The 12,154-nt window shown below is 38.0% G+C and overlaps 1 protein-coding gene across 5 annotated transcripts in view; it reads right to left on the bottom strand.

Moving 5' to 3' along the window:
* Nucleotides 1-12,154, bottom strand: part of arhgef10 (Rho guanine nucleotide exchange factor (GEF) 10) — a 37,170-nt gene that overhangs the window by 23,077 nt on the left and 1,939 nt on the right. For 2 of the 5 annotated variants that reach the window (XM_026261140.1, XM_026261142.1), the window contains exons 2-8: nt 6,715-6,818; nt 3,709-4,050; nt 2,657-2,944; nt 2,129-2,165; nt 1,738-1,838; nt 1,414-1,470; nt 795-982 (exon numbers count right to left, since the gene is read on the bottom strand). In XM_026261140.1, the coding sequence (XP_026116925.1) occupies nt 795-982; nt 1,414-1,470; nt 1,738-1,838; nt 2,129-2,165; nt 2,657-2,944; nt 3,709-4,050; nt 6,715-6,766 (1,065 nt within the window). In that variant the 5' untranslated portion in view covers nt 6,767-6,818. The remainder of the gene's footprint in view (nt 1-794; nt 983-1,413; nt 1,471-1,737; nt 1,839-2,128; nt 2,166-2,656; nt 2,945-3,708; nt 4,051-6,714; nt 6,819-12,154) is intronic. The other 3 variants (XM_026261141.1, XM_026261143.1, XM_026261144.1) reach the window with 3 other exon arrangements.

The following is a 12,154-nucleotide window of genomic DNA, read 5'->3' as shown; positions in this document are numbered from 1 at the left end:
AGAATCTCATTCCAGTAATAATGTCTACATCACATTCTGTTGTTTACTATTGACTGAAAATAAAATCCCATAATATTTCAATAATTTGATCATTTATATTAATGTTTTTATGATAAGTATTTTCTGTAATGCCTGACAATCAACATTATAAACACTTAAAAAAAAATACACAAAAATGAAAATCGAATTAATTCTGAAATAATTCTTAAATACATGATTACTTATTTTATATAAAAACAAAATTATTGTTGGTTATAAATGGAATGTTAGAGATTACAATTCAGAAATATTACTTAAAAAAAAAATTTTTTTAGGCACTTTCTCATAAATTAATCTTATACCTCACACACACACACACAGACACACACACTCTTAAACAAACTCCCATAAATCTCTCTCTCACCGGAAAAAATTATGACTCAATTTGTTCCATCAGTTCAGAAATAAACCAATGCCTTGGTTAGACTTTTAAATAAACACACACACACACACACACACACACAGTGTTGGCTCAAATAAACCTCTTCTATTGGATCAGTACTAACACACACAAACAAAACCAAAACCATTACAAGCAGTCTTTTCCCATTGTTTCTAAATATTAGTGTGGGCAAATGTGAAAAACCTATGATCTAGGCACCAGATCTCATTATACTCACAGACACCTCTAAATATCTTGCACACTTTATCTCTGCTGCTCAAGCCAAAGAAACAGTCGAATTATAGACAGCAGAGGGAAAAAAAGAGAAATAATATGAGAAAGAGGGAGAGATGGTATGAGTGTGAATACACACGTGTGTTTTCTTGCTGGGTGCACGGCCCCTGACAAACGCATCGGGGAGGCCGTTCTCTCCATGTCCATTCTCTGTGTCACTGGCTTCCTCATAGCTTTCAAACTCACTGGAGCTCCAGCCGTTGTCCAGAGAGCTGCTGCCGCCCTCTTCCCCGAGCTCAACATCATCATAGATCATCTCATCTGGGTCTGACATGCACACAGTTTTCACATTGTTCAAAAACAGTCCCCATTCAGTCCCTCGTGTCTGTCATCAACTGTAACATCAGAGCTGTCAGTCACATGACACTTTCTTATCGCTGAGTAGGCACATTTTACTCTCAGTTTTCATATCTCTCACATTTTCATAGCCAGGCTACAGGGGTGGAAAAACAATTCATTTATAGATGCATCAATTCTCTCAAACAATTCTGAATCAGTCAACTAATCTGAATTAGAATCGAATTATTAATAACTGTAGTAATTGAAAACCATATGGAGGATAAAACAGATACAAAATGTGCAATGTGGTGTGCAATCACAACATGATTGTATTCCAGCTGTTACCAGAAAGATTAATAAACATGAACAAATACATCATAAAATAAGTTCAGATAAAGAAAAAGACCAGATGAACACACCTGTAGTGGATCCAGAGTTCTCTCTCGGTACATCATCATAAATCACTTCATCAGGACCTAAAGCAAACAGAAATATGCCAACAAATACACAAGGCTCATTTTCTCATGTCCAGCCAAACCAAAGCAGTGGGTCTTAGAGTATGCATACAGTATGTGTTAACAAATCCTGAGAAGGAGGCTGAGCAGTTCCTCAGTGAGAAGGAAGGAAATGTCTGAGATTCTCTTCAAAAACAGGAAACACAGCCAAACAAGGCTTCATGTGTACAGTACATTCACATGTAAATCTAAGCATTTTTTCGGCTTAAAAAAATGCTAAGAACTTACTCTCCATCCAAGCCGTGTTCGCTGGGTCTGACACCCACTTAGCAAGAGCATCTTCCTCTCTGATGACTGGACACTCTTCACTGAAAACACTGGACATACCACTTGGAATTAGCACACACACACACAAACTTCACTTTAAATATCCATCTGTGTTTGCACTGCAGTGTTTAAATATTATTATGAGAACATGAAGTCCAAACTATTTTGTACATTATCATGCAATTACAAAACTGCCACACAAATATAGAAAGAAATGCACTAAAATAGAACAAAAAATATAAATAAAAATAATTGTCATACAGCAGAAAGAAAATTAATATGCATCCGTCATCTCAGACTCAGATATAATGTTATAGCACACATAATGTTGCATCTGTGCGGTCTGACTCACCTGTCCACTGGAGTATGTCCTGCTCCCACCACAGTCACTGCAGGACACAACAAAATAATTCATGCATTAACAGAATAGCACAGATAAACACATTCAAACATGCCTCATAAAATTCTTAAAATCACATAAAGCCAAGTTCAGACCATGTCAAAACCGAAAAATTTTCAGTTTGAATCAGGTTTACAGTTCGAACACCTTTAAACCACAAGGGGACAGCAATGTGCTGTTGTGTGTCTACCTACAGACAAGTCTAGATGATCATGTAAAATTGAGTTACACTTAAGAGAAAACAGAAAACTTCATCACAGCCAAGGCCACTGCTAAAATTATCCCCAACTTCTTCGTGGCAAAACTTAATAATAAAAAATAAAAAAAAAATAGAGATGGATAGCAAGAGAGAAATTAGTTGAGCGCAAGGAAAGAGAAAAGAGAGAGGATATGTATGGGGATGGTGAACCCCTATTCCAACCGGACCAATGGAGAGAACAAATTAAATGGAAACAGGTAGGAATAATCTCTCTTTTTTACCATCTTCATCCATAGAGAAGTGTCGGATGATAACTGGGGTGGTGTAGGTTGGTGGGATCAACGGCACACTTGAGGGCGTTGCATAACCACATGGCACTGGCACTGAATACCCAGAGGACAACCCAGGGCTACTGGGTACATCCCGAATGTCTCTTTCGCTCTCATTGGCTGAGGGAGAGGAGGGAGTGCCGCTCTGCTCTGACAGCAGCTGCTGCTGGATAGGGCCGATGTCAATCACAGAGTAGGGGCTGACTTTGAGCCTGGAGTTGGACCCAGCACCTCTGTTCACTATTGATCAGAAAGTACAGTGACTTATCAGGACAGTGTGAGACTGCAAGTCTTCTAGGAAATTGAAAACTACATTTCCATTGGAAAATACAGTTTCTGCAGCTATTCTAGTGAATAATCATTGCTAATTCACATTATCATATGTGGGAGGGATTCCTGAGACGAATATCTACATTAACAACAGTTAGAGAGAAAGAGAAAGAGACAGATGTATCCTCAGAAACCATGTAAGAAAAAAAAAAGTGGTGTAGGCTGATTTTTCAACTGAATTGGTGTCATGCTCACAAAAGGAAGTGGTTAAACTGCATAAAACTCATTGTAGTCACCACAAACCATCACAACGAAATACCATAGAACAGGGGTTTCAAAATGTTTAATAGCAAGGATTTCTAAATATGATGGTCTCCTGTGAGAGACCCCCTTCATTATATCTATATATTTTCATGCATAAAACCCCCATTTTTTTTTAATATGATGTGTAATATTGTACAGAAAACAAAATAAAACATTCCAAAATTAATTGTCTTTTATATTTTTATTGTAGATCAATAAAATGATTTTAAAAAAAATTACATGGCACATATATACTTTGTTTATTAAGCTTATCTGAAGCATATCTGAGATTAAGACTTTTTTCCTAAAAATTATAGTTCTGTCAATAGAATAATCATACTCTTGTGATTTCTAAAGCAGAATTAACTAAATAATTGTAAAACAAATTTCACAGATGAAATCAATCATCTTAATATGTACTGTAAACTTACTGTCCTGCTCGCTGTCAACAGCAGCTCCTGTAGCGCCCTCCGGTGGCCCTCGCTCTAGTTCTACAGGAGGAGGGGGTAGATCACACTGTGGGAAGGGTGCAAGAGCCAAAGGGCTGTTATTAGTGAGGCAGTCCTGAGGTGGAGGGGGCAGATCAGCCTCTGCGGTGAGTAAGTTCTCCGGGTTTGGACTTGTTCTATTTACGGGTGCGCCCCCAGCTGCTGATGAGCAGGGGGGAGGCACGGGGATTCCCTCAGGTTCAGGGGGTGGCCGATCTGCCTCGGGGGCTTCATCACCACTGTCATCAAACTCAAACCTCTCACCCTCATCTTCCTCATCCAACACTAAAGAGAGAGAAAAATATGTTTTTACTGATGTTGAGTATGGTACAAACTATAAATAAGAAATGGCTCAAGATACTCTGTGAATGGAGTATTTTGTGGTTGAGGTTTGTTCACGCCTTCCTCTCTGCCCAGCCAAGGTTTACAAAGACACATTTTCAGACTTTTAATAGCAAATTCTAATTTAAGGGTATGTACAAGAACCCTCTCCACAAACTGCCTCTCAGAGTTACAAATGGCACAAAGTTGTACGGAAACAGTGAAGCAAAATCAAACACTAAAACTGGGGTACAGGAAGCACACATATGCTGAAAGGAAACAGGGTCAAATAAACCCACTGCTTATTTTCCACAGGGCTGACGTGTTAAAGAGGAAACAAGTCTACTGGGACCAAAGAACAAAAGACAGAGGGGAAAAAAGAAAGAAAAAATAAATCGGAAAGCCACTGTAAGTCTTAAAAATGAGCATTTTTGTGTAAGATGAAAACGTACTGGTTTGGAACAGCATGAAGTGAAGCATAAATGACAGTATTTACATTTTGGGAGAACCGTCCCTTTAAGGAACGTTTTGTCTGAGTTGGTCTCTTTCCATCAGTCTTTAAAGATTCTGCATCAGCAAAAAACTGAAGAAAAAAAAATGCCAGCTTTACAGTATGGATGAAAGATATCCAAGATTGGAGGACAGAGGAATAAGAGAAGAGACAGGGAGGGAGCCCTTGACGGTGTGAGGCCATTATGAAGCAAACCCTTGGCAGTTCATGGATTCTCTTGACCCAGTGACTCACTCTTTAAAAATGTGAGTAATGTGAGAGTTCTTTTCCTCCATTCAGCTCTGGATCCCCCTGTCCAATCTCGGCCTCCCTCACAGGGCAGAAGTGCACACACACAGTGGCCATTATACTACACTACAGTAATTAAGCCCATTACAGAGTTTTACAGACAGTTTATTTACAAAACAAGAATGTGTATGCAGACATCTTTAAACCACTAAAATGAATTACATGGAGTTTTAAATGTTTTTTTACTCTCACAGGGATAATGAGGAGTGGTAAAACTGAAAGACTCTGGACCTCTGCCCAGGAAACCATGTTTCCGCTGATGGAAACAGTTATCTCTTCAAGTTGATAAATCCACCATTTTCCACTAGTATGAGTTTGCTCAGTGGAATAGCAGAGATTCCAAACATAGTGAAAACATGCTTTCCTCCCCCCTTCAGACGGAGTCCAAAATCAACCCTGTTAGACCAATTTCCTCTGCTGACCTCCATATGTAAAGAATATCTCATTTTAAGGCACTTAAAGCCAGGTGCACACGTCTTGGTTTTTGACCACAAATTTTTTTACATATTAAATAACCCCCCCTACTGCTGGGCTTTTTTTTTTTTAACAATAATACTTTCATTTATCAGGGCCACATTATACACAATATCCTAAGAAAAAAAAAGTACATCGAACACTGGCTTGTACCAAAGGTCTCACTGGGCTCATATCATACAATCTGACAGGCAACAATTTTAAATTATAAAAATAAACAGTCGAGTGTGAACCCATCTTAAAGTAGTTTGGTTTACCACTGTTACTTGTTGACAGATGGGATGTCATCTTTATTCACTGTGAGCTGGCAGGAGCGGCGTCCCTGCATGCCTTACATCTACACATGACAGTCGGCATGCAAACAGAAACAATCTCCATGTACCCATCAACATGACATTCAGTACTGTGAATGAACGGTTTACAATGAAACAAACAGGAAAATCTGACTCCGTGTTAAAACAGCATCAAAGCTTAAACTAAAGGTCAAACTAGGACCTCAAGGATCACTCATCACGGTGAGACACTGAGCACCTGGTGTGGAAGTACAGGGCAGAACACGCATGCAGATCTCCACTTGGCCATATCTTTCAAGGGAAATGTCAAAGGTTAAGAGTTCAGGAAAGGTGGAGGGGCTTCCGATTAGTTAGCTTTCTTCACAGTGATGAGAAAAAATACTAGTCTAAAGAAAGTACCCGAGGCATGAACACAGAGAGCTGATAAAGCCACTTTCAGGTCTCTCTGTGATAATTAATGGAGGAAGAGGGAGATAAAGTAAGAGCTTTAAAATAATGTGGAAAGTGTGCAGTTTTGGTTTAAACTTTAACACCAGCTGATCACCTCAAATGTGTCTCATTCCTTACAATTGCTGATCCTTGGTTAGCTGTTTTTGGCAAAGACCTCAGAGCTACAGGCAGTGTAAAATCATAAAGTGAATACCAATTTGCTGACTAAAAACGAATCCTTCTCTCTCATCTGTCATTCTCTCTGCATCAAGAAAGAGCTATGTTCTCGGGCTGCTTTTTTTCACCTCCCCTGCATTCATTCTGGCGTTCCTCCATTCTTCAGCCCACACGCTCCTTAGTGGCTGAGCAATGGAATGTGTTTACACTGTTCATTCTCTTCTCTCTATCCTTCGGGCTCCTGTAAGCATGATTTTCCAATGCATTCGACACAGTGAGAGCGACTATGACCAAGATACTGGTCAGTAAAACTTTTGTTGCTTTTAAATGCTTTAAACATCAACAGTTTCATTTGTGCCAGAATTTTCAAACCCATATATGCATTTACATACTGTCCGCTTGTCAGTGTAAACACAGTGTGTGTGCTGAGAGCTGTGAGAGAACAGAGCTGCTTACTGTCAGGGGGAGGAGGGGGGAAATCCTCCATGTCCATGCTGAACACGCTCATCTGAGACACACACTGATGATCAGGGAAAGATCCTTCACCAACTCTGACAAACCTACAGGAGCAGAGAGACAGCGGTTAGCCACAGAGACAGAGATCACCCACACAAACACTCACAAGAATGACCTCACAGCTAAAGCAACAGTTCATCCAAAAATACTATTATGTCATAGTTTATTCATCCTCATGTTGTTAAAATCCCATAAAATGTTATACTTTCCAGGAAAAAAGTTGTTATTTCTTAAATAATTGTTAAACCGTTCTTTCCATTCAGTGGTAGTTCACAGTCATGATCAGGGCCCAACAAGCTCTTAAAGGACCATTAAAAATGTCCATATTATTACTGTGTGCATATTTACATTTATATAAATATTTGGAGACAATATCACCACAAAAAATAAGCAATTCAAAGAGATAAGGAGAGAAAGCATGTTAATATATACTACATTTGTATTTTCTAGAAAGGCAAAAATCATTGCCCTCGACACGCAGTCATAGGGGTTTGCAGGAGTCCCCTTTTTTTTCCTCTGTATGTTGGTTGCACCACAAGCTTTTGTAAAAGTTAATAGAAAGTAGCAGCAGTATTATAAAACTATTGTTCTTCTATAAAATTATAAAAGATTATGCCAAACTTGTTAAAGTCATCAAGAAATATCTATTCACCCTATATTGTAAATGCATGTTTAGTTCTTTTTTCTTTTCTGTTTTTTTTCACCTTGTAATTTTTTTTATCAAATTGTTCGATCTCGATCTTCTAGTGAAACTGACTCCTCTGGTGAAATACGCCAGACTCCTCCAATCATTTCATCTGCTTCAAACATGCCTTTTTCTTACAATCAATTTGTATTCATTTTCAAGTGCAATGCCCACATCTCCTAATCCAGTTAACAATTACCTCCCCGAGTCCCCGACACAGAAATACCGAGTTGTCCGGTGGTGTGAGTTAAGGGCAAATCATCTCGACCTCCTCACAATTCAGCAACCGAATCACATCTGCGCTGATTTACCTCAGTCATATTCAACCCTGATGCCTCTCATTATCTTGCATCTATTTGCACTGATATGATTTGTATTATTGCTGGAAAGTACTCCACCAGGAAATACTGGGCTAACAATTCCCCACCACCCTTTCAGCAAACTATGCTGTACAACATGTCAAAGTCAGATATGTAATCAAATGTCACATGATTCAGTGGAGTGGCAGCTCACTGTTGGCCCAATTATTACATCCAAACTGCAAACGCACATTCATGCACAGGCATGAGCGTCCCCCCTCCTATCTGTGACAGTGAGGGATAGAAAAACCCTTTATCTCTTTCTGTATCTCTCTCTCACTCAGACACAGACACAACAGTGTTTTCCTCTTAACTGTGTTCCCAGATGAGGGTTAGTGGAACAGTGAAGTCATTCTGTGGAACAGAAGGGTTTCTCATGAGGCTGCTTTGTGCGAGACCCTCAGGGTCAGCAAGAGACGAGGCGGACTGACTGACGCACGACTATATTATCACAGACAATAAGATCCTGGCACAGGCACGCAAACTGTCCTCCCACTTTTACAGCACTTAATACATTCTACACGCAATGACTCATGAGTCAAACATGACAAGACGAAAATCTGTTTTGCTGACGGCCGTTTGAAATGGAACGACAGCAATAAGTCACTGCCTACCGTTACAACAGCACTAGTTCCACAAAAAGATTAAGCAGCACAACTGTTTTCAACATTGATAATAATAAATGTTTCTTGAGCACCAAATCAGCATATTAGAAAGGTTTCTTAAATTGACAGTGAAGACTGGAGTAACGGTGCTGAAAATTTGCCATCACAGGAATAATTTACATTTTACAATATATTCAATTATATAATGCAATAATTTTTCACAATATTTTTTATCAAATAAATGCAGCCTTGTAAGCATAAGAGACAAAGAGCAGTGCAATAATCTTAATTAATCCAAACTTTTGACCGTTAGTGTACATGTATTTCTCTGTGGAGAAATAAATGGCATTTTTTCTTCCAGAACTTGAGTGTTGCACACACTGTAATTACAGCTGATACTCATGACACAGTCTGTCAGTGGTCTACAAATAAGACAGGATGCTGACTGCTTGTTTAGTCTACACACTCTTTAAAGCTTATCTTGCTTTCTCTCACCCCAAAGACTCCGTACGTCATAACAATGTAGATGAGATATTAGAGAAACAAGAACAGATGTCTACCCAGCTTTGGGTAGGAAAATCAGACATATATTCTGTTTGTTAAGTTGACATAGTTATTGCAATCTATGAGTTTGATTTGATTTGTCCCCAGAGGTCGATTATATCTGTCAAAACTTCTCTTTATAGACATTTGTGATAAAAAAAACTACTCATGAATAAATAAAATAATTGTTATATTAAAATTAAAATAATGATATAAATGTGTGGTATGTCCCCATTTTATAACATTGCGTGTGAAGCTGGTAATAACAACTCACCTGTACAGAACAACACAAACATTACAGGTACATACGCAGAAACACTAACTGATGGATCAAACACTAACACAGAGCATTTGCCTTCAGAGCACCATGACAATATATCACTCAAATGACAGGTAGTAAACAAGACAGAGCTTTCAATGACACGTTCCAGAGGTCTGTGGCTTTAGAAAAGGCCGCAATGGGATATAAATTCATTCCTACATGACAGTCTTAGATTTCTTTCTCTGTTCTGATGAAACAACAGACTGTAAATCGTTCAGACCACACTACCTCTGATGTCAATCAATCAACACTGAAACAGCCATTTATTACTGCTGAAAAGGATATTTTAAAAAAATTATATTAATTTTCCCTGAAAATTGTGTGTATTATTATTATTATTTTTTTAAGAAACTGGGAACTGAGCGGGAACTGATTTATTTTATTACTGCACATGTGTGTGTGTGTGTGTGAGAGAGTGTGTCAGCATTGACCATGATGAGCTGATCAATGTTCAGTTTGAGCTTGACCACTGGGTGTGTAATTGTACAAGCGAGGAAAAAACACTGCTGTCTAAATGAAGCTGCAGGGCTTCTGCTAGTCTGCAGTGTCCTGTATCAATCCAGACACGTCTGAGAGAAATAAGTCACTTTGTTCATTTCCAGTGATATCGTTGACTTACAATTTAATCACAGATACAATTTAAACTGAACTGAGCTGGATGGTCACATCACTGAATTCAATGATGAACTGCCTTTAACTGAAAATTTAGTGTTTACTATTGTCATTTTGCATTACTGACACACTATTTTCCTAAATAATGCTGTACAGTTGCTTTGACAATCTGTATTGTTAAATGCACTATATAAATAAAGGTGACTTGACTTGTTAATGGAATATACATCGACATGCTTTATTGAGCACATTTCATTAGAAGACAAATCAATGGAATTTGGGAGACCAGACCTTCATAATTTTACAATGCCACACAATAGTAATTAATACAGTAAATAGCATTCTAAATGGCTAAAGTAAATAAATATTAATCAACATTAGCAGTGATATACAGAGCAAAATTTAAAGTGGAGAGTTAATGCCATGTGATGCATTCTGACTTATTTACAATGTTACAGAGTTGGAGTCTCATAATAAACATGACCAAAATTTCAACAAGTTGGATGTATGATGGAGTATTACTGTGCCAAATACTCTCTTCGAGGGTTTGTATAAATTATGGAACGTTTTTTTTTTTTTTTTGAGTATGGCCCTGTATGACATCATAAAGGGTGGAATTCTTTTTAAAGGGTGCTCGAGACTCTATAGCTCCGCCCACGGCATGCCTAGAGGAGCTTGACTGATTTCAGCAAGATGTGTAAAGCCGTATCTGTCTTTTGTAAATCTGATAAAAGTAAAAACTCTTCAGGGATATGAGAAAGAAGCAATACTACCCTATAAGTATTCAAGATTAACATGAGATTGTCAGAAACTGTCTGTAATGTCTCCTTTAAGTCACAGTTCACTGCTAATCTTCTTTTACAGTGAGCTAGGAAATGCTGCGATGTGAGCAGATTTCCATATTTTCTATATTTTCCATATTGTGACGTATTAAAGTTAAACTGATTAACGAGGGGAAAGAACAAGATGTGACTTGATTCAATCCAAATGGTTGTTGATTAGATGGAGTCTGATCTGAATGTGAGCTTATGATAATTTGTAAGAAAGATGCATGGAAGAACAAGTTATGATATTTTGTATTAAAATTATGGCTCAAACATTTTTTTTTAATTAGATCACAAAGACCAAAAACATGCATTTCGAAAATGGGATGAATTTCTGTTTCATGACAATATTAAAAAATGAATGCTAAAGGAACATGTAAACCCTCTCACATAACATTGTATCATAATAAATATCTTAAAGTCTTAGAATAAACAAATTAATTAATTAATTAAATTCTTAGAATAAATAATTATGTCTGAAAAGATGTTTAGGCTGCTGTTCAGGGTCAAAAGTTTAATTCACAGCAGACTTACAGAAGTCCATTTTACAAACCACTAAATAATGACCTGGAAGAGTAAAGACCACATGCCATCCATCTATTTTAAGACAGCTTGAAATGTGTTACATATGCATCTAAAGCAAACTCTGTGACCTCATGTAACATACCCAATAAGAACACACACGCACACAGGCAGGTCAAAGCCAGTCTAAATCCTGCTGGGTTAGACATTTAAGACAAAGGATGAGGAGACGCTAACTTAAGTTCGATGATGAACCCTAACATATCAGCCATAATATCCTGTTATCTGAGTGTCACCATGGTAACAAAAGCACTTCAAAACAGCCCCATGAAGGCTAAATGATGATTAGATTCACCTGATTATACACAGTATGTTCATTTGAGTTCTACTGATGAATAAAACTAATTTAGGTTTGGAATGACAAAAGGGTGAGTAAATGACAGAATTTTCATTTTGGAGTAGGCGTTCAGGGAAGGCAAATTTATAGTGCTTAACTGAAATACCTTTTTAGAAGTAGCATCACTTCTGGCAAATCTGATATTTCCTTGGACTCTCCACGGATTTCAGTAATCCTTCACAGAAAACACAATCACATACATGGACATGGGAGCTGTAACAATTAACAAACATAGATCCCAAGCGTATTGTATGACCACAATGTTTCATGACCCAACAAAACACCATCTGCACCAACCCTGTTAGCACAACAAAACAACCCAATGAATATCAAGCAAACAAAGAGTTTTTCTCGCACTTTTGTCTCTTTCTCTCACTGGGTCAAAGAAAGTCCCCTGTCATAAATTCCATTTTCCCTGCAGATTCCTTCAGGAAAGGTTTGCCACTCCACATCAAATCTAGGATATCATTCACCCCTAAAGAGCTCTACTGTATACCAACCTCTGTGCATC

Source organism: Carassius auratus, unplaced genomic scaffold (assembly GCF_003368295.1).
Source record: "Carassius auratus strain Wakin unplaced genomic scaffold, ASM336829v1 scaf_tig00215781, whole genome shotgun sequence".
Classification (NCBI taxonomy): domain Eukaryota; kingdom Metazoa; phylum Chordata; class Actinopteri; order Cypriniformes; family Cyprinidae; genus Carassius; species Carassius auratus.
Note: the sequence above shows the minus strand (reverse complement) of the source record. Positions and strands in the feature narration are given on the sequence as shown.